The following is a 22,962-nucleotide window of genomic DNA, read 5'->3' as shown; positions in this document are numbered from 1 at the left end:
TTCTATTCTATTCTATTCTATTCTATTCTATTCTATTCTATTCTATTAATAGAATCCAATGCCACTGCTGATCTGACAGGAGGTGGTGTTCAGATGGTAATGCTTGCTGGTCCACTGCACACCTCCTGCTGTGCGACCTGGTTCCTAACAGGCCATGGACCAGTACTGGTCTGCTGCCTGGGGGTTGGGGCCCCCTGTGTTAGGTCATGGAACCAAATTCACTGGCATCTCCCTGAGGTTCCAGAATTTCCTCCAAACATCTCAGTTTCTTTCAAATGCTGTTTTATGCTTCTGACATTCATCAATTTTTCTAAACCTTTCTTGAATCCATTTGTATCTTTAACCTCTTTGTATCCTGAATGCCTGCTTTATCCTTTCTTATATACTTCTTGAAAACTTTTATTATATCAGAATTTGAAAAGGAAATTCAGAAATTGTTAATTTACCCTCTGTATGCCCTTTTTGGTCTTCTAGACTTCAGACATGTTTTATCTGGGAGTCTTCCTCTTTCATGATATTCACAGAAGGCCTGTGGTGTGCCAGGCCCCATAGACAGCACTGTGGTCACAGATAATAACAGTTCCTACCCTCCAGGTAGACAGACAAGAAAGGGCTGTGGAAGCAAACCCAAGGCACTAAGGAAACCGGGAAGAGAACCTACTCTAGACTTGGAAGTTGAAGGGGTCAAGAAACATTCCTAGAGAAGATACTTGAGTCTTGAAAACTGAGAAGGAATTAGTAACCCAAGGGAGGTGGGAATCTTCTGAGGACGGGGATAGAGAGCAAGATGCTGCCAGCTAAGGGACCACCATTCTGAAAGCTAGGAGAAAGTGCGCGATGGAAAGTGGGCCTGAAGGAAAGGCTGCAAGCACCTCACTATTAATCACAATTCTCCCTACAGGAAAAGAAACGCTGCTTTTACTTCAGCAAGTTTTTTCCTTTTGTTTACATTTTTTCTCATTATGAAGTGATCATCCTTTAATTTGGATGTGAACACTACGTCTAATTAGCAGGACGGACTCACTGTTCTATAGAGCTCAAGATTATTACCAGACACCAAAAATGGCTGAAAGTCTAAGAACAAAGTCAAAGTAGAAATTGCTCAACTTTTCCACACACATAAGAGAAACAGGGATGCTGAGGTGTGAAGTTGTTTTTAAAAAACCAGGGAACCAAGGACTCATTTGCTCTCTTGGTTTTCTTTTTTGCTTTAAAGGAACCATCTTGCATCATGCTCCTTAAAGGAGTCCAGTGATTTCAAGCCGGCAAATCAATCTTTCTCTTGGCTTCCGGTACAAAAGGCTCCTCACACTGTGTTTTGGCTCGCTGAATCAATATACTACATGCTCCTTCCCTTTTCTCTTAGCTTAGAAAATGAATCCAGGATTGTATTTAAGCATTTGCCTGTGAATGCAAAGAATGAATTGAGGACAAGGGTGGAGTGGGTTAAGAGTCCTTAAGGGTGTCCTTGGTAGAAGATGCACTATGAACTTGAGGTCTATTTGGTAAATAGTGACCTCTGATCAATATAGAATGGGATCCCTGGCTGTCTGGGCCAGACATTTGCTGCCAAGATGCTCTGAGCAGAACTTACACCACGGATCTGTCTGGGTACTTGCACCAGGGCTAATAGGATTAGAGTGGCCAATGCCATCTGAAGATTTCACCAGAATATCAGGGACAATTCTTGTGAGCTATGAATTTCTGCCTGCATCCAGTAGAAAACAGAAAGCATTGATGTAACTTCGTCCTAAAGCTATAGGGTATTCCTTATTCATTTCCTATTAAGATGCTCAAGTTGCTCAGCACCTTTTGAATCTCAGCCATCTTTCAGTAATTTTCTTGCCCAGCTGGCAAAGTAAAATACACATAATTTACGGTATGGAACAACTAAATTTCAAGCTCAAGCTGGCTCTCCTTTTCCAACTCCATCCCCCTGTGTGGAGCTGTCTCTTTGTCTCTCCCAGCCAAGGCAGGCTCACACTCCTTTCCAGCTGCCCATCTCCTTCCCCTCCTGGGGCAGCTTAGGAAGCCACCTGTGTTTTCTTTCCCTCCAAGCCTTCTTCTCACTGCCATCCCTTCATCCCAAAGCAAAAAGCTTGTACAGGATTCCCTGACGCCCAAGCCAACACACAAATGTTTTTCCAATTTGGAGCAAATGGCTCCTCCTGTTTTGTCAGGGAGTCACTGGCTGACTGAACCAGACGGGGGCGGAAGTGGGGAGAACTGGAGAAAACACTCTGAAGTTTCTTTCTTAAACAGAAAGTGTTCATACCCAAAGAGAAAAGAGATGAGAAACAGTGAGAAACGGGGTGGGCGGCAAATAAGATGGAGAGAGAGAGACAATCACCTGGTGGCTAGATTAAGAATTCGATTGAGTTCACCATGGAAATATCTCACTATGGAAATAAAACTTTCTGTGGCAGTATCGGTGCCATCCCAGAAACTGAACGGGACCTAGGTCTGAATACGCAATGTTAAGAGCTGAATTTGGTTGTTAAAGGTCTGAGAAAGGTATGTGAGGACTCAGAAATTAAAAATCAAGGTTGTCGTGAACACATTCTCCAAGGCTCACCTCATGAGTCTTCCGCAATCCCTGAAATGGAAATGAATCCTTGCTAGCCTCCAAGCGCCCATTAAAATCTGTTCACATCTCTGTCAGGCAACTCACTGGGCTGCCTTGCTTTATGACTAATGTGTTAACAAAGTCCACCTTCTCCATGAGACTGAGAGATGTTCAATGGCCAGGACCAGATCTTACTGTGCCCTGTTAGAAATTCTAAATGCTTCCCAATTCTTAGGGCACCAACGTCCAAAACATCCAAATATAGGAGTCAGCACTGGAGAAATGAGTGCTTTGCTGTTTTTCAAGTGGGACTCACGAACTTTGGTCTTGTCTTATTTAACAGAAGCCTTTAGAAATAGAATACATTAAGTTGTAAGGTGCTGAGGACAAAATTAAACTAAAGACGTAGATTGTTAATTGGAGTAAGAAAATATATTCTGGGAAGAAAATTACAGTGACTGTTGGAAATGAAAGACGAATTCTTTTGATTGATTGAGTTCTTGCTTGCTTGTTTCTTCTCTCATCCTCTCCACCCTTACACTTCACAGAGGAGTCGAGAAAAAAAAATCTTGAAAACAAATCAAGATATAGGTTTTATATATATATATTCAAAAATCAAGACTAGGGGAAAATGAGGAAAGGATGGTCTTAATAAGATTGCCCAAATTAAACTACAATTTTGCTCTGAGACACCTGTGGCCAAAGAGAATCCAAACAATATGCCTCTGCCAAGGTGAGAGGGCTTCATGAAGCTGTTTCTGCAACCAGTGAATGCATCTCTGGTAGGGGCTGGGGCAACAGGGTCCCTGTATCTGCATCTTCCAAAGGCGTAGCTCTGCCCAAGGCTGAAATGCAAAGCATCCTGAGGTTTGGATGGAGTTCGTGTCTCCATAAAGTTAAGGAATAGCCATTGTCCTGGCAGTGTGGAAACATCTCTGTCTAAAGGTGCCATTAATGATTCTGGGAGTTGGACTTAGGGAGAAACTAATTTCTTCACATTGCCTCCAAAGAGACATATTCCAAAAGAACTCCAGGCAGGTGGTGTATTTCAGGTGGACAGTAGGGGACTGTGATGACTAATTTCATGTGTCAAGTTTGCTAGAAAATCTTTTACTTTGAGTAAAATAATTACCCTCCCTAATGGGGATAGGCCTCATTTGATCATTGAGAGTATTAATAGCAAAGACATGTTTTCCAGAGAAGAAGACAACACAGAAAACATGCCTGAGTTTCCTGCTTTTACCCTCAAGATTGCAATATCAATTCTTACTGGAATCCACAACCTGCATGAGCTAATTCTTTAAAATAAATCTTTGTATAATATATAATTATACATATACAAAATTAAATATATTACACATATATACATATATATGTGTGTGTGTGTGTGTATATTATTGGGTCTGCTTCTCTGGAGAACCCTAATACAGAGATAAAGGAAGCTAGAAATATTTTAAGAAAGAAATGTCTACAGTGGTCCTTAATGGACTATGGACTATTCTAGTTCACAGTCAGAACCTAGATGACCTTAGTGAAGTGTGTGATGGGAATTAGAGATTAGGGGAGCTGAGCAAAGAGACATAGCTTCTGTTTGTAGAATTCACCATGCTGAAGGCCAGGGTCAGTCCAGCCTGTCAGTGCAAAACAGCAGCTGTCTGTATGGGGCAACAGCTGAGTGGGCAGCAGTGAACCCACAGGAGCGTCAATGAGCAGCTCTGTGGGCTACACTGACAATGCACCGTGACACCGTGGCTGCTCTTGAAGGCAGCTGGGGGTGGGAATCTGAGTTAGAGAACACTTGTATATAAGGAACTAAGGAAGTCACAGGACATGGGTTAGTTCTCTCTTTATAAGATGCCAGCCCTCTATTGGTTCTGGTTATGACTGGAAGCTCTGCCACCCTCTGGACTGTCTTCCTAAGAGTCACTCCCAGAATGGAGCTGGGCAGCACAGGACTGGACACAGGCTTCAGAGCCTCCAGAAAGGAGACACTCCAGAAATATCTGACAACTACATGGGCAAACAAATAAAGCCTGGGATTTCTAAAATGCTCTCAAATACTGATATCATACATTCTCCCATTTATCCTCAAAAAACCCATGAGACTGGTGATGTAATTATTGTGTTCATTTCACAGCTGTGGCAGTCTAAAGACCAAGTGATTTGCTGAAAGTCATGGAGCACGTAAGTGGCAGAGCTAAGGCTTAAACCCAGAATTTAAAACTTTTTTTTAGCTTCTTGTTTTTTCCATTATACCAGTTTGGCTCTTCATTTTATTTGTGGGTTAAATTAAATTACGGTAACAAAGGGTCCCTGGTCACTTCGGACATTTTCTCTAAGTCAGAGAGTCATAAGGATGAGTGGCGAGGGGGACTCCTTCCTTTCTCGTCAGCCACCTCACCTGCTGATCTCTGATGCCAGAGACAGGGTCATTCAGGAGTATATGCCTGGTCTTGGCGCTAGGAGGCCTTAAGGAGTGGTGACCGATCTGTTCACAATTACACCAGCTGCAACTTAAGACTTCACATTAACTTGAGGACTAAAATTCCCAAGTTTAGAATTATAGGTAGCTACCTAGTTACCACCTGCTTTATTTCCAGCTACCAGTGGGACCTAGGGATGATGGGAGAATAAAATTATGAAAAAATTTTAAAAGTTAAAAATAAAGAATTATTAATGGTTAGAAGTAAGGGATTGAGAACAGCTTTCCCATTGCCAGCTCTGATGAGTCGGTTGTGACTCCTTGCCGTGCTGTGTTGAGAACAGGCCTGAGGTGGAACTCAGGGTCCAGTAAGAAGGAGTGGAGTGCTCCCTGGCAGGTGGCAGGGCCTGCTGTTGGTTCAGGAGCGGGGCTGAGCTGTGTAGAGCGGTTGGCCGTCTGCTGTGAGGCTTGTGAAAAGGGAAAGGGAAGTGAAAGGAAGGAGTTCAAAGTTAAAAGCATTTCAAAAACCAAGAATTAGACAAGATGATCTGAAGCGGGGCATTAGTAGCAAGAGAGATTTATTTTTTAAAAAAGTTTAGGTTAAATAGGAAATAAAAAGCCCCTCACAGAGGAGAGCGAGATGGGCATCTCCACAGAGCATGCAGCAGCCATTACCCACATGGCCAGGACAACCTGGGGTGGAGGGAGGGAGAGGGCAAAGGTGAGACTCTTCAGGTGATTCAACTTCTGACTCCATTTTACTGAAAATCAAAAGATGATGTCACCTGGTCAGGGTGAAGTACAAGGGGACCCGCCAGCTCCCAACACTGGACCAGAAAATTATTCTGCTAGAGGCCTCCTCCCCACCCCTGAATCCTCAAGCCTGGTCCTAGGCCCCATGACCTATAGCTCCCAGTGATTTCTAGAGGCTGGATGCAGGAGGCAGCACCTTGCCAGGTAGGCCAGACAGCAACTGCTTTGTGCAAAGATGAACATGAGAAAGCACGGAGAGGAGGCCAGAGGAAAGGAAGCCTACCATGCTGAGTGTGTGTGGGTGTGCGTGCGTGTGCACCGGCAAGCCGCTGCCCAGTCCTTCCTCTAAATGCAGACCGTGCCTTCGGTAATCCCGTCTACCACTTGGCCTCCCTCATACATCAGCCAACCAGCAAAACACAGCCCCTATTCTGCTCAGGAATGTGCTTTCAGAAACTTAATCTACTGCTGCGTCTGGGCCAGATCCCCCAATGGCATTAACCCAAAGACAGCACCCCTTTCACTTGCCCCCACCCGCCTGCCCGCCACCTCGTCGCTGCCTCCTGCAAGCTTTGCAGTTCCACTCCACCAACTCCCTCTTTTCCATGACACAGCCCCCCATGCCTGCTCTCTCAACTTTCAGCACTTCTTCTTTCTAGTCAGGCCCAAACATTTCGCCTTCTGATTCATGTCTAAATGACAAGCCAATAGTTCTTGGCTTTCAAATAAGCCCAGCTCGGCTTCTGCACAAGCCCCTTCTTCTCTCACTGTGCCTTCTTGGGTTGCAACCAAACACTTCCCTTTGTCCTTTCTGCCAACCACAGATCCCCTCAAGCACCAGAGAAAGCAGCGGCCAGGAATATTCTTAAAATGAAGGCTAATAAATTGTCTCTCCTCACACAGATACACCTTGAAGCAGAAGGAGGGCTCCAAAATAAATCTTCCACTCTCCAATTCTCCTTCTCCCAAACAATAAAAGGTTCAGCCTGGCTCCTAATTAGGCCAAATGAATGGTTATGGTCTTGAGCCTCCACAGCCTTGTGCTGCCCATTTGCAGATAAAACCTCCCTATTGGATGAGCAGTGTCGCTCTTTAAGGGCACACGCGCTGCTAAAAGGCACATCTCATTTGTAATAATCAACAACTGGAAGCGCCCTAATTGCCCAGCAACAGGAAAAGGGTAGAATTCTGGTAGATGTTCTAGGACCATTAGTAATTACGATCGTAAGTACTGACGGGGGCTGGGAGGGTGGATTAACTAGGAAGGGGGATGAGGGGATGTGGGGGATGGTTACATGGATGGACATACATGAAAAATGTATCAGTTGGTCACTTAAGATTAGTACACTTTGTGTACTTCACTGTATGCATTTTATTTATTTGTTTTTTTGGAGACACATCACATTTGTAAGAGGCTTGCTCACCCCAGCCTTGGCCTCTTGGGCTCAAGCAGTCCTCCCACCTCCGAGACAGCTAGCAGTACAAGTGCACGCCACCATGTCTGGCTATTTCTTTTTTTTTTTTTTTTAATTTTTGTTCCTAGGCTGGTCTCAAAATCCCGACCTCAAATGATCCTCCTGCTTCAGACTCCCAAAGTGCTAGGATTACAGGTGTAAGCCATATTGTAATAATTATCTCTGATCTCTATGTGCCAGGCCTTGTATGCATTTTATACTCAATAAAAAAGTAAACATGGTCATATGGCCAATGGAGAACGCTTAAGAGAGAGAAAAGAACTTGTATATTTGTTGTATCATCACAATATAAAAACATGAGGAGGGACAAAGACTGGAAGGGCATACTCCAAAATGATAGTGGTGGTTATATGAAGATAACAGGCTTAGGAGAGATTATTTTCTATATATCCTAAACATTCTATAATGCAATTACAATGTGAAAATATGAAAGTGGAGGTGGGAAGGGTACAATGATAGGAAATGTAGTTCTGACCTCAGCCCTTCTTGACTTGATGAGATGACCTACCTCTGCACTGTCTACCTTCCTCACCCAAGCCTCAGAGCAGCCCCCGCCCAACAAGCACAGCTGGAAGTGAAGGCCTCCTCCTTCCCTGAGCACTCACAGGCTGCTTCCCAGAGGCCGTGCACTCAGATTCCATGGGTGCTCCTTCTGCCACAAAGAGGAGTGGTTCCATTGTGATGGGGGGCTCCGACATGCAGCCCAGTGTCAGCCTGGCTCCTCAGGGTGACAGCTGAGGACACACTCTGCCTTCCCTCTGCGTAAAGGGCAGGGCTGCTTGACTTTCCCAAGAAAAGAGGAATCCTGGTAGCCTCCATTCCACTGACCCATAGAGTGAAGCTCCTCCATGGATCTGGGGACCGGAGGGCACATAGGGGCTTTCCTCCATTCCGTTACTGCTTCTCCATCCCTCCCTACCCTCCTCCCGGGACTCAAGCTTCACACACCCCAGGGAACCCAGCTGCCTTGGATAGAGGGGCATTTCAAAAGTTTGCTGCCTTAGGGAAGCCCCATGATGCAGCACTGCCAACCTCCTGGAAGCACGCCAGCCACAAGGGTGATGATGATGATGATGATGGCGACGTGGACGCCCAAAGCAGGGCTTTCAGGGATAAGGAGGTGCTGCTGAGTCATGAGGGAACAAGCCCTGGAAATCTTCTCAAAGTTTAAATCCAAATACTATTAAAGTCTCAACAAGTTTCCCTATTTTCTACACCTCAGGCGCCAGGAAAGGGGCCAAATTGGAGGCAGTTCTTTAAGTTTCCTGGCCACAGGCTCAGCATATAAGAATGGGTATCAGGGGTGCTCTCCAGCCTTCAGTGGTGTGTTGAATCCATCTCGTCTCATGCGCCCATACATACAATAGGTAGAACATCATGTGTATGTGTTGTGCCTGGAACACAGCACACCAAGTGGCAGCATATGCAACGGTAGGACGTCTATTTACTCACTTCCATCTAGCCTCATACAATGGGTCCTCGTAAGGTAGAATAAGTATAATGGCAACTAGAAACACCTGTCTTGGTAAGGCTCCTCCTTACCAGCTACGACTATGTGAAGTCACTTGGCCTTTACTTTGCTCTGTTGAATCTTTATAATGCACACTCAAGTAATTTTGTAAAAACTACGCCTTTCACAAGCATAAAAGAAATAAGAGTGGCCATGAGGACGATCCATCAGTGAGTGCATGGAAATGGAATTTACTGGAATTATTCAGTTGGGAGGGACCTTAGAAGCCATTTGGCCCTTGGTTTCCACATGTTGGTGTGAGGACCTATGTTCTTTGTCACATAATAGGAAAAAATAGCGGTCAGAGATAACACAATTTCTATATCACAAATAGAATGTTTACAGACATAATGATTTTAATAAACTATCCTATACTGAGTGTAACAACATGAATAAAAGAATGGCAAAACCGGAAAAAGAAAAGGTAGTGTGAAGTCTTCTCTTGGCATTTTCCTTGCTCCAAACTGTCACCTCATCTCTTTCTTGTTTCTTTTCTCTGTATCCCTTTATCCCTCTGCCACACAGTTCCCTTTTCATTATGTTCTAGTATTTATATTCCAGGCCTTTGGACTATGCTTGCCCCTCACAGAGAGACAGAGGGCCAAGTCTGGGCTGGGTGGGCTCTGTCCACACTACATATGGCCCTGCCCATGTCTCTTACTGTCCTGTCTCTCCCTGCTCCGACTGTAACTGTGGTGAGAATGGAGGGAGGGGACTGGAAGGGGCATGAGCAGTTGGGACAGTGCACCTACAGCCACAGATGACCAAGTAGGAAGGCACAGCATGGCCCTGCTCCAAGGTCCAGGGAACAGTTCTGCCATGTCAAGAGCACTGACCAATTCCCCTCTCTGTAGATACTCACTCCAGATACAGCCTCTACTTGGAGTGAGGTTTTCCAAGGGCACAAGGGTCCCCCATGACTGGGCATTACTAGGCAGCTACCGTTCTGATTTGACATTTCAGCAGTTAAAGACCATTTTATGCTAAGACTAACAAGATGCAGCATGAATGGTGGGGGCTTCAGGGTGGGAAGAGACGAGGAGGGACTGCACCATGGCAGGGAGGCAAAGGAGCAGACTCACTGGCTAGTGTCACAGTGGCTGGCACGCTGGCCACAGCCCCCGCAGGCATCCAGGCCACACACTGGTACCGTCCCACAGTGTGGTTGTTAAGGGCAGTGATGACGAGGGTCCCGTGGGTGATGAGGACACCCAGAGCATCATCCGAGCCATTCAGCTCCTTCCCATTCAGGCGCCAGGTTACATTCATCCTTGGGGGCTCCACCACACAGCCCAGGATCACACTGCCTCCGGGCTTCTGGACGGTGGATGCAGGCTGGACGGTGACCTGAGGGACCTCATCTGGAGGAAGAACAGGGATGCAGCAATGAACTGATGCCCCCAAGAAAACAACATCACGTTTTTAGAAGCATTGCACCCAGGAAGTCTTCCAGAAGTGGTCACCAGAGAAGTTGGTCTTTCTGCGACTCTACTGCTCTTGTCCATTTCCCAACCTGCCTTTGTTCCCAGAGAGTAGATGTGGAGTGAGAATGTATTGTAAAGGCAAGAGCTTGGGCTTTGCGTTTGGACAGACCTGAGTCTGATCCCAGTGCCACTACTTCTGAGCCACGTGACTCTAGCCTTGTGAAGTGTCAGTTTCTTATCTGTAAAATGAAGCTAATATTGCTTGTCTCACAAGGTTGTCATGAGGCTTGCAAACGATATGTGCAAATTGCCTGCCATGACATCGTACAGTAAGTGCACAACAAATAGCAGTTATTATTATTACTTCTCCTCCTCCTCCTCCTCTGGTATAGCTTTGAAATGAGTCAAATACCAAACTATAACCAATATGATGTTGCTGGGATCATGTCTCATCTTGTATTCTTGTGTCCCTGAAGGCCAATGGGAATCAAGTGTTCTTTGAAATCCAGGTAAAGAAGGCCTTTTTAAAGAGTTATTGTAGAATGTGGAATGTTTCCATTTGACTGTAAGGCCAGGGAAAGGGAAGGAAAGCACTCACTTAAGTCAGCAAAGCAGCCTGCTGTGGCTAAGAGGAGGCAAGCCAGCGTGACCTCAGGCCTTGTTCCTCTCCACGCCGTCATTGTCCCACGCAGCATGGTGTATCACAAAGGTCTGAAGCCAACGTTCCATAAGCCGCCAGGGTCACATAAAGAGATACTGCCGTCCCCAGCAACACTCTGTTGTAAGAGAGAAAGAGAGAGCAATGGCCATGATGAGGATGCCTGGGGTGCACCTGTGGTGGCCACGGGGCCTGGCTTTGTCCCTTGTTCCCTGTTGGCAACATTCAAAGTAGAGACCTGGTCATGCTGCTGGAAGACCAAAGAACACTATCATGCCATTTCTCATCTAAAAGAAGCTTCTTATAAGTTGCCTCCTTGAGCTCTTTCTCTAGCTAGAAGGTGATTTTATTGTAGTAAGAATGCTGGAGTTTTGCCCAGTGGATGGACAGCAACAAGGATGAGGGGCAGTGGATACAGAGAGGCTGAGGCCTGCAACCATATCCATGGCACAGGACAGTGACTATCTGGCACAGATGCTAGAACAGATGAGATTATTCTTACCGTTTGCTTGCAAAAGGCCAGCTGGTCACAGCCATGTGCCCTGCCATGTGGTTAGTGCAGACTATTGTGGAACAGCAGTGCCGTGTGTGTGATGCATACTGAATGCCCTTGCAGGGAATGCTCCTTAGTGAATGAATCCTAGAGTCTCAGTGACTCATGAAATATTTTCTGCTCTGATTTTCCTCACCCCAGCTCTATGCCGATATCCCTGTAAACTCCCTTTTATTCCTGCAATCACCCTAACTCTCCTCAGCTTGTCCGTAACATCTACTCCCACAGGTACAAACACGGCCCAAAGTCATAAGCCAGCCAAGATCCCTCACTTTCTCAGGGCACAGAGCCTTGTTTTCACTTCACTCACTATCACTCACTAGCTCCTACTTCTCTCTGCTCCTGGTGCTAGAAATTTTGAACTTTTCCGTCTGTACAAAATCTGCACTCTTGATTACCCAAGTTGTATCTCCACCCAGAACAACATTGCTTTGAGGCTCAGACCACACTGCACCTCCAGCCATCTGACAACACACCTCAGCTATCAGCCACCCTCTCTGCCTAGAACAGTAGCATCTCCTGTTCCAGAAGGCAGATTTTTTATGTCTTTCTTAAGCTATGGTCCTTACACGATTTATCAAAATCACATGGGCAAGTGTATATTCTAACACACACACACACACACTCTTCTGTCACAGCCAAAACCAAGATTTTGCTTCCGTGCTTTTCATTGATGGGTTTATAGAACATTAACAAACAAGGACGGGGTATCAACAGCCTTATTAGTCAGGGAGGCATTGAAATGAGTTTGGATAACATTGAAGGGGACATTCCAGTGATCTGCACAGTGGATCATTCACCTGTGGCAATATTAATAGTATATTTCTAGAAGTGTGACATACATTCAAAACATTAAACTCTTCTAGATCAATCTACCTAACCAGAGACTCTCTCAAAGATTTACAGTCACCATTTAAAACTCTGGAGAAGTAGTTAAGCTTCTCAACTGAGAGATGTGTTGTGCTGGCCAGTCCTGGAGTTCAGGCTGCCCGCAGAGACTGCTGTAAGAAACAGGAGACACCCAACATGCCTGACACAGGGGACTGTTGCTCTGTGTTGGGAAGTGCTTGGGATTAACCTAAACCTTTCCCTTCCCCAAGACCTGTAGTCCTTTGGCTTTCCGCCTGGCTGCTGAGGGAGTGAAGATGGCCATATCCACACTGCTCAGTGAGCACCCTTTCCAACCAGATGGAGGGCCCCAGCCCCTAGCATTCTGTGGATGCTCAGAATGTTTTCCAAGAGTTCTTTCCCAATGGTTCGTATTTCCTCCATTTGCCCATGACTTCAACATCAGAGGTCTCGCAAGACTTCAGGACTACTCTGGGATAGGACAAGGGGACGTTTTCTAAAAGGGATTTGAAAGAACATTTTTAAACAAGTTTTTCAAAAGTCATTTCCTAGCAAGTTAAGATAATTTCCCATTGGTGTAGAGAGAGAGCTTTCGCTCTTTTTCAAACAATCCAGTAAATCAAAGGGTCATATTATTGGCAAAGTAAAATTCATGAAAGCTGCAAAGGATGTGAGTACAAATGGGAGGGGCTGTGGTGGTGGAGAGCTGGGGGTGCCTGCCGCTACTCCAGGAACTCGCTAAGCTCTTATACAACCTATTTCCTTTAACCTTCTCATCAACCCTGTAAGGCGAGGACTATATCCCCATTTTACAGGTGAGAAAATTGAGTTCCAGAAGTTAACTTGCCCAGGATCGCATAACAGTAGGCCTGGATTGAAACCCAGTTTGGGCTGATTCCAAAACTCTGTGCTTTTAATCACAATAGTAGCCTTTTTCCCATTTTTTCCCCCTATCAGGGCTCTGTACCCAGTGGGTGTTTAGCAAACAGAGTTGATGTAGAACAGTGGGGCATTTTAACAGTGATTTCTAGAGGGAAAACTTAAACCAAAAAGCAAGCTTTTGGTTTCCTCTCAATTTTCCAGATACTTGCTTTACTTCTCTAATTTGTTTTTCCCCACTGAGATAAGGTATTTATATAGATCATTGCATGAGTTCCCAGTTATGGGATTTTAGGGAACTAGCGTGTTCAAGTCATGCCCCAATTTCCCCAGCCCCTTAAGGAAATTGAGAGCAAATGTTCCTTCCATGCCCCAAGGAGGGAAGGAAGGGAGGGAGGAAGAAAGGGTAGAAGGGAGGTTGGGAGACAGAAAATGAACATAAAGTAATGAAGGGCAAAAGAGGACAAGCAGACAAAGAGGAATGGGAGGGTTGTTTCTTATCTGAGTACTGTGTGGCTACAAAGGTGTTTGGGTTGTAAAAGCAACAAAGATTTTACTGAGGAAATTCAGCCCAGACCCCCTCCTGCTTAACGAGGAGCAGCCAAACAATTCCTGTTACTTCTGCACCTCCGTAATTTATAAGGTTCAAAATGGAAACAGATCCTGTTGCTGCTGCCAGCCACCACCCTGCTTTCAAAAACAACAAGGAGAAAAGAATTGAGAGTGACAGGGAGTGAGAAGGTGCAGGTATCCAGAGAGGGAGAATGGAGTTAACCCATTAATCCCCACAACAGAGTTGTAAGAAGTACCATTTTAAGGACCCCAAAACAGGATGCGTGGGGTCTCATTCATGTAAAAGCAGAACTATGACCAAAAAATATGACTATGTTTGGGGAACGGTGGGGGCTTGGTCACTGGAAGTATGATGTATTTTATTTAGTATCTGGGAAAAGTGAGTTACTTTTTGAACCAAGTTACCTAGTGAGTTAGGTTTAGAAAGATAATTCTAGAAATTTCAGTTATCTGAGAACTTTATTTTAATGTTCAGGGAAAAAAGGCAAGTAAGGCTTAAGCTAGAGAACCTAATTGCAGTATAACGTTGTCCCATTATGAAATGAACAAAGTACAATTTCAAAGTTGGGTGAAGGCAACAGTAAGGCCTATTATTTTTCTTGGCAATGCAAAATATATCTAGATCCCTTCTTATTTTCCTTAGGCATTTTCTGAGAAAAAGGGGAGAAATCAAGGAAAAAAATATCAAAATCATTTGATTCCTCATTGAGGCCTAGGTACTTGACAGTTTAAAGGGTTATTTGGACACACAAGAAAAGACAGAAAATGGGTCTGAGACATTTAACTGCTGACATACATGTTCTCCACTGAAATAATCTCTTCCAAACAGATGTTTTTGAAACTTTCCAAAAACAACAACAACAAAACACACTCTGGGGTTAAGACCAATCCTGAGAAACTGTAGCCTCAGAGTATTTATTTTTTGAGAAAATTACAAACAACTGAGAGTCGATCATCATCAGGAGGAGGCCAGCTCCACTTCCTCCCAAGAGGGCTGGCTGACTAACTGGACCGAGAGTGAGACAACACCACAAAAAAAGCCGCCAGCTCATCCCCCAGACACCCATGCCAAGGCACGGCAGCTGTCTCAGAAAGGGAAGCTTCTATGATCTAAAACACAAAACATGCCCTTTGGATGTCCTAAGACCGATAACAAAGGTGAGCTGAATAGGAGAGAGTGTGATGTAGCAGATAGCACAAAGAGACTTTCTTAAAAACATTCTTCTAGTGGCAAGAATACGATCTGACAAAGTCTTTTGTTCCATTGGTTGAGAGGGACTAGCTACATGAAAAAGAAAAAAATCCTGCTCCAAGTTACTTTTCTTTTTGCATGCTCCCAATTTTGTAGAGTAAGAATCACCTTTCCCAATTGTCTTAAAAGAGAAAGCTTTGCTCCTAGAAGGTGATGCCAAGTGTCTGGGGTGCAAGTGTTGGCAGCCCCCTATCTCAAGAAAGAGGGTAGTACCCCTGCACAGAAGAGAGGCATTGAGGCAAATATTGGGGAAATAAATGAATTTAGTTTTCAGAGGGCTGAATATGTGAGTTTAGATAGACTTAGGAGAAGGAATTAAGAAAGGTTTACTGAGGAGGCTGAGGTAGGAGTATCACTTGAGTCCAGGAGTTTGAGGTTGCAGTGAGCTATGACAGGCATTGCACTGCATTCCAGCCTGGGCAACAGAGCAAGACTGTATCTTTAAAAAAAAGAAAGAAAGCTTATCAAAACATCAGGTTGCATACCTTTAAATATATACAAAAAACAAAGGTCATTTTTACTTAAAAAGTTGTACTTGACACACAGACCTAATTTAAAAAAACATTTTTTTTTTTTTATTCGGCGGGACCTCAGAGAAAATAAAAAAGTATCCTAGAGTAACGCCTAATGTGTTTTGGGTGTTACGAATGATGTGTCAAGGCTGAATGAGTCTAAGTGATTTGTAGAAGGTCTCCCAGCTAATTCAGAAGGGAGACTTAGGGCTACAAGTCAGGTCTTCTCACTGCTAGTCCAGTGCTCCTTTTACTATCTTAACACTACCTCCTAGCAAATTGTTTCTGGAGCCACATTAACCAACTGGCTAGAAACGGTTTCAAAGCCAATTTTAGTATGTTTCTGAATTTACTTCCTTATACATAAGAATAATGTTACCTGGATCATTGTCTATAACAGTAACTTTGTGTGATCATTTTTATCCTTTCATCATCTACATTCTAATCTATAAAAATCTCCTACTGTTCATTGCACAAGCCCCTTCCGTAGAATTTTCTGCAGTGATGGAAATGTTCTATATTTGTGCTGTCTAAAGCACTAGATAACTACTAGCCACTCAGGGCTATTAAATTCTCAAAATGTGGCTAATGTGACGAAGACACTGAAGTTTTAATTCTCTTTAAATTTAATTTAAATAGCCATATAGAGCTAGTGGTTGCCCCATTAGACAGCACAGTTCCAGACTAATATCTAGAACATTTACCCAGAACACTCTGATGTCAAATAGAGGAGAAAAAAACAATGGTTTTATGTTTTTAAGTATGAGTCATGCTCTAGCCAGCCTCTAACTATATTTTACCTTATTCCTCATCCAAATGTTGTGAATGAGTCTTCTATGAACAAACGATGTGTGCCTTGACTTTTAATTATTAATATTATTGGGAAGAAAAAATATTGCTATACTCTACCACATACAACACAATATGCAAGGTACTGTGAGTACTAGAAAATGGATTTAGTCCTTAGGAGCTTAAAGCAATATTTGGGACATAAATCCACTAGCACCCAGCAAATATCCACAAGCTCCTCTTCATTTCCTAGCCTCCTCTGCAGTGAGCTTAGGGCCATGTGACTAGTGCTGGCCAATGAACATGTGTAAGTGAACTTCACATGTCACTACTGGGCCATGGCGGTTAAGAGATTGACAGCTGCTTCCATCTTTGCCTCGCCAGTCTGGTGACCATATGTCACATGGTTCAGCAAGCACAGCTAGCTATAAGATCCAAGCAATTAGCTCAAGATGTGACATAAGCAGAAATAAACCCTTGTTGCACATAACCACTGACATTTTGTGATTATTCTCCTGTAACAGCTTTAGCATTCTTATAATACGTTCACTGATCAGTTTAGTCACCAGTGTGAAGTGGCAAATGAGAGCAGAGGCAGAAGAGAGTTTTCAGTTCAGGTCTTAAGGGAAGGTATTCTGGAAATAGGATTTGAAACTGGGCCTCTCTTGAGGTATGTACAAGCAAGGGGGATGAGGGCATAGCAGGAAGGTGATACTGACCTGGTGGGAAAGCTAGTCTTGTGTTCGCAGGGTGGTGAGGGTGGTGTGCCAAGCAGTTGGCTTTATCTGTAACAGTGGTCTCCAAACTTCCCTAATTCTACAACCACCTGAGTGAAATATTCTGGGCAAACATCCCTAATATGTGCATACTTCTTTACTTATAAATACATGTACTGCAGAACTAAAATGTTAAAAAGAGTAGGTAAAAATGAAACCATATTTTAATAACTCCTTAACCATGATTGTCTTAAAATATCATTAGCTAATACCTTAAGGCAGAACGCCTATTTAGGATTAGTATCATCGCTAATGATATGGGTGTAATCTCTTTCAAATAGTCTGCTTGACTGTTAATTATTTTGTTGACTTCTCATCAGAAGTGATTCCATTATCATTGTTTTTACTCCCTCCTGTGACTTGAAAAGGGTCAGCTCTGCTGTTTTCTTCCTGTTTGCATGTGCTTGGATTATCAGCCTTCTCTTCAACCCAGTTTCTTTGTAGCAATCTCTTTAAGCCACTTGTCCTTTTGTGAGAGTTAATTTAGTTAAACTAAATAATATAATCTGTAAATCCACTTAAGAGAGAACAGGAAAACTGGGGAGTGAATGGACGAGTGAGGCCTCCACACTGTCAAGCCGTTTACCCATGGAGATGCCTGGGACACTGTTGTGACACATGACAGACTAATGTACAGACCGAATGCGCCACTGCCAACCCCTATATTAAATATTAGCAAAGCTGAATTTCTTTCCTATTCCTTTTTTAGGTAGAAAAAACATTAAGGGAATCTCTACTGTCATCTTACTGCTTATATAAGCAATCAACAGAATTGCTTATATTTTTTCCCCTTGGTACTTGCACCCCACTTTGGAGACTTACCCAGAAGAAAGAAAAGAGACAAGGTAGGACACTGAGATTGGGTCTTACTGTGGAAGACCAGATAAAAGAGTTTAAAATTCATACCACAGAAGGAGAGGAGTTAATGATGGTTTTTGAGCATGGGAATATATAATCAAAGTGGCATTTTGGGGAGTTGAGCAAAACCTGGGTTCCTCTCACTGAACCCAGAATTTATAACAAGGTGCTAACAAACAGAGCCTATTTCCACTCACCATCAAGGCAAGCAGAAAGGGAAGGAGCCAGGATAGAGCATCTTTCCTCGGGGAGGAACCCCCCATAGAGAGAAGCCACCTCTGCCATCTCAGTCAAGGAGAAGGGGTCTTATCTCTTGATTTGCCCATTGAGCTTTTGGTAAAACATGTCTAATCCTCTCCCAACTCCAGCACTGGAGGAAAAAGTTACTGGGGAGTTTTGTCACTCATACTCCTTCCCCAAAATGACCTCATTTCTTTTAAGAGATTAAAAAAAAAAAAAATCTACAAATCTACCCATGGTGTGAGGGGCTTTATTGCTAAACTGGAAAACTGAAAGAAAAGGAAAACCACTTCCTTTCTTCTACACTCCCGGCTCAATTCCCCCACCTCTCTTCCATATAAATTCAATTTGACAACCCTGCTAATTGGATAAACGCAGCTCCTACACTCCTAGAAGGCTGTTCTCTTTTTTTGTTTTGTTTTGTTTTTGGAGGGCTCAAAACAGGGTGATTGTGCTGTTCTTTAACACGAATTCCATCTGCTTTATTTCTCTCTCTTCATTCACAGCTCCTCTTGCATATTTATGAAGCCTTCCTTTCTCGCCTCTCCCCTTTCTACCCCACCTCCACCCTCCTTCCTCCCTCAACCTCCCTCTCTCCACCCTGCCTCCAGCCTCCTCCTCTCTCTTCTCTGAGCCAGGACAAAAACCTTTCAAACGGCACCCCCCTCCTTGCTTTAGATAAACACAAGCAGTGTCAAGTGTGAGGAGTAGGGGGAGGTGGGGAGGGGGTTCAACTGCCAGTCAAGCCACTGGCCTTCAATGCGGCCCTGGGGCCTACCCTAATCTGCTGCATGCTTGCCATATGGGGGCTGTGTTGCCCCGGGAAACACTAACAGGCAGAACGGAGCTTAATAGAGTCCATATTCATTGTAATGCAGTGAGATAGCTCAAGGCACCACTGCCCCTTCCCGGTTTCATTCTTCTGTTTCCCACTTTCTTTCTGTTTTTTCTCCTTTTTTTCTTTCTTTCTTCCTTTCAAAAGGTCCTGGTCCCCAGAGAGCTCTAATCTAGAGAGGCTGGGGCTGGTGGAAAGGCTGGACTTTGGGGTTAGGTGTGAGGACTGCCATGGTGGCATTGCGGGGGTGGGGAGAAGTGAGAAGTAGGAGTTCCCGGGAGAACAGAGGGGGAGAGGGGTGCAGCATCCACACAGGGCCAGGAACACTTGGTGTTGTGTGTGCAGATGTGTGCAGGTTTGAGTCTGTGCACACGTGTAAGGGAGTATAGCTGGGTGAGTGTGGTCTCTGGAAGAGCACCCACCCATCAGGGCCTTCTGGGACAGAAACCTTCATATTTACTTAGCCACCTATGCCTAGGTATTTCTGACATTCTCTCTCCTGAATCTCACCCCAGCCCTATCTCAATCCCAGTCAACACAGGTCATTAAGGCCAGTGACACCTACGTTCCTGGCCTGTGGCCAATTCTCAGCTCTCCAGTGGCCTTCAGAAGTCACAGATGTGGTGCTAGAATGAAACCACTTTAGAAATCAGCCCCTGTAGGGGCAGAGGATGCACCAGCCTGCCAAGTTTGACCCATTTCCTCCTCTGGTTCGTCTGGCTTTGACTGAGGAGGAGGTGACAGATGTGGTCTGCCACAGCCAAGCTAAGGGCATAAGAGGCCTCTCTGCATTACAGGAGTGGGCTGTCCAGTAGGCTGGGCCTTGCCACAAGTATATCTGCTGGAAGTCAGGCTTGGGGATACCTGAGGTCTAAGGGCATCTTCCCCACCAGTGCTCAAAAGGGAAAGAGGAGCAGGGAATGTAGGAAGGAAACGGTAAATTTCTCCCATCTTTGCAGCAAAAATAAAATTCATAACCAAGATACGATAGAATTCCTTCAAGGATAGTTTTCATAAGTTGTAAAACCTAAAGCCATTTGTTGTGTGATTGTAAAAAATCACAAATTTAAATCAGGATAGAAAAAAAGGAAAATTAAAAGAACTTTCATGTATTTCCCTATAGTTGAAACTTTAATCCTATGGTATTTCTAACACACAGAAGGAGCTCAATAAATGGTTCCTGAATGAATACGTGCTCCTAGAGTTTTACTACTGGTGACAAACAACTTGGAACGCTACCCGACAACCACAGTCAGGGCTAGGGGAGATGAAAATGGCTTTAGGAGAAGCAAAAGGCTCCTACTGTAGGTGCAGCAATAACCCTGCCAGAGTTGGTGCAAGTATTTCATAGGTGTCCTTTGTTATCCCCTCCTCCAGTACCAAAGCCAGGTAGGCTAAGTCAGCTGAAACTGCTAAAATCAAGGCAGACACTGTGCTTGTTGTTGTTTTTTGTCTTCCAAGTTTGATATATTCCACATCCCCTGTTCTCATCCACTGCTGAGATGCATCATCAATCTCTAGTTTCCTAGCTCAACCCAAGGCCCTATATCCCAACAATCCTGCAGGGAATGGTACACTGGCTATTTCAGAGGCCAGGTACAATTTCAATTCCCGACTCTCAAATCTAAGTATCATGTGGTTATCTGAAATGCTATCCAGAAGCCAGCCTCAGCTCCTTGGTCCTCAGTATGAACTCCCTGATGACTCCTGGAATCTTAGAAAAGCCAGAGCAGGTGGAGACACACAACTGAGCTGGGTCTAATGGGACTTTGCGAACAGTTACCCTCCCTGTGGAAGCCTTCCCTGCAATTTCTTTTTTCTATACAGTCCGACTCTGGGTTACTGTGACTCAGCATATTTCATGGGTTACAGAGGAGAGCTCCACAAAAGGACAAGCAGAGATATCTGGAGCTCTCTGACAGCCAGTCTTGGAGCACTCTGGGGGCACCACGGAGCAGCCAAGCTCTTCCCAACCTTCCCTGCAAAGAGCACATTGGTCAGTAATATTTCACTCCAGAAGCCTCTGGGCACCAAGTATGCTCTGAACCTGGTGACAAGCCCGCCATGTGGGCTGTGAGCATACAGGGGTGGGAAAAAGTGTCCCTAACAAGTCTGTGCAGGAATGAAAGCGTGTACAGTATGTGACATGGAAGGAGCCTGAATGGTCAACTCATAAGGAAGGCAGGGACAGTTACTCTAGTCTAAACCAAATCCTTGCCTTTTACATCACTGCTCAGAGGACACCCATTAATAAACCACTTCTACAGACATAAACTCATCTACTCTCCTATCCTCCCTAAAGCCATGAAAAGATTTGCTATCTACTTGGTTGTCCAACCTTGGAGTCATCTTGTCTCCTGCTTCTCCCTGGTTCTCCGCCCCAGTATCTAATCAGTTGTATGGACTCTACCTCTACCATGAGCAGTGTTGTCCAACAGAAATATAATTCCAGCCCCCTATGTAATTTTAAATTTTCTAGTACCCATGTTAAAAAAAAAAAAAAGATGAAGATATTTTAATGTCTTTTAACATGATATATCCAAAATATTATAATTTCAACATGTAATCAAGATACAAATTGAGATGTTTTACACTTTGTTTTATGCTGTCTTCCAAATCTAGTGTATATTTTGTATTTACTGCACGTTCAATTTAGACTAGCCACATTTCAGATGCTCAACAGCCACGTGGGTGAGTGCCTAATTTATTGAACAGCACTGGTCTGGAGCCCTCAAACTAGCTCTCAGGCACTCTCTTCTCTCCATCTAATCAGCCTCTGCATTGCCATCTACCTTCTTTCTAAAATATTAAGCTCAACCAAACAGTAAAAGGTAACTGGGAAGCTACTATTCCTTGAGCAAGTACTTCCTATAGGCCATAGTCATAATTCATCGAATTTTATATTCTCACAGTAGCCCTGTAGGGTGTGTGTATGGTCAACCCATTTTATAGATTAGGAAACTGAAGTTCAGAGTGATTAAAATCTTGTCCAAGATCACATTGATGGTAAATCTCAGGGTAAGGATTTGAACCAGGTCTGCCTGATCCTAAAACCCTTGGTTCTTTTCACTCTACCATGCTGCTTTCTGTAAATTATGGCATAATAACTGATGGACTATTATGTAGCTATTAAAATGATAATTATAAAGCTCAAGTAGCAACATGAAAATAAATGTTTAAAAGATGAGAAAAGTAATATAGATCCCATTTCATAAAAAGCAAGTGAGTATCTGGGTGAGGCCTGAAACATTCTAAAAAGCAGCTGAGTTAAAAATTTGGAAGAATTATGATTTTTTTTTTTTCCTACTTGGAGTTCAGTTCTAAAAAAAAAGAGAATAAGTGAACAGATACATCTTTGATTGCTCCCCATCTGAGTATGATTAAATAAAGTTCAAATTCCAATGCAAAGCCCTTCAGGCTTTTTATAACTGGGTTCCAATCAACCTTTCCTGTGTCTGCCTCCCGTAAGCCCTAAAATCTGGGGAGGCTGCATTTTCATACTCTCTGTTCCTTCCACCGGAACCACCTTTCCCTTCTCCCTTCATTCCACGCATGGAACTCCTAATTATCTTTAAATCTTACCTCAAATGTCACCTCTTATGAAGCCTTCTGTGGCTGCTCCTCATTCCGGTTCCCGTAGCATCTCACACACCTCATATAACATTTCTACGGAGATTTCTGGGTTTTGATCGTGCATCTGTCTGTCATATACCTCTTATCTCTTTCTTCTGACCCCAGACTATAAATTCATTGCAGGCAAAGGAGTGTCAAATTTATCTTGGTAACCCTAGCACCTTTCTAGCACCTTTCTAGGTGCTAGCACCTTTCTAGCACCTAGAAAGCACATTGTAGGTGCTTTTTCAATGTTTGCTGGATTGAAGGGTTTGGTCAAATTAGAAATCTAGGATTGAGAAAGAACATTAGCCTGACCAAGGACATGTATGGCACACACAGAGAGACACACTGTTACTAATGGTGGAACCTGGAGGTAAAGGACTGTAAATGTGACCTTTATTTTTCAAAACCAAAAGGTCCCCA

General features: G+C 44.0%; 1 protein-coding gene across 1 annotated transcript in view; it reads right to left on the bottom strand.

The window, feature by feature from the left end:
- BOC (BOC cell adhesion associated, oncogene regulated) overlaps nt 1-22,962 on the bottom strand; it is a 75,659-nt gene that overhangs the window by 26,714 nt on the left and 25,983 nt on the right. Inside the window, exons 3-4 of the mRNA XM_023213368.2 lie at nt 10,749-10,926; nt 9,809-10,087 (exon numbers count right to left, since the gene is read on the bottom strand). Coding sequence (XP_023069136.1) covers nt 9,809-10,087; nt 10,749-10,845 — 376 coding nt within the window. The 5' untranslated portion in view covers nt 10,846-10,926. The remainder of the gene's footprint in view (nt 1-9,808; nt 10,088-10,748; nt 10,927-22,962) is intronic.

The sequence above is a fragment of the Piliocolobus tephrosceles genome, chromosome 2, assembly GCF_002776525.5.
Source record: "Piliocolobus tephrosceles isolate RC106 chromosome 2, ASM277652v3, whole genome shotgun sequence".
Taxonomy (NCBI): Eukaryota; Metazoa; Chordata; class Mammalia; order Primates; family Cercopithecidae; genus Piliocolobus; species Piliocolobus tephrosceles.
The sequence above is the reverse complement of the archived record's forward strand: the minus strand, read 5'-3'. Positions and strand labels throughout refer to the sequence as shown.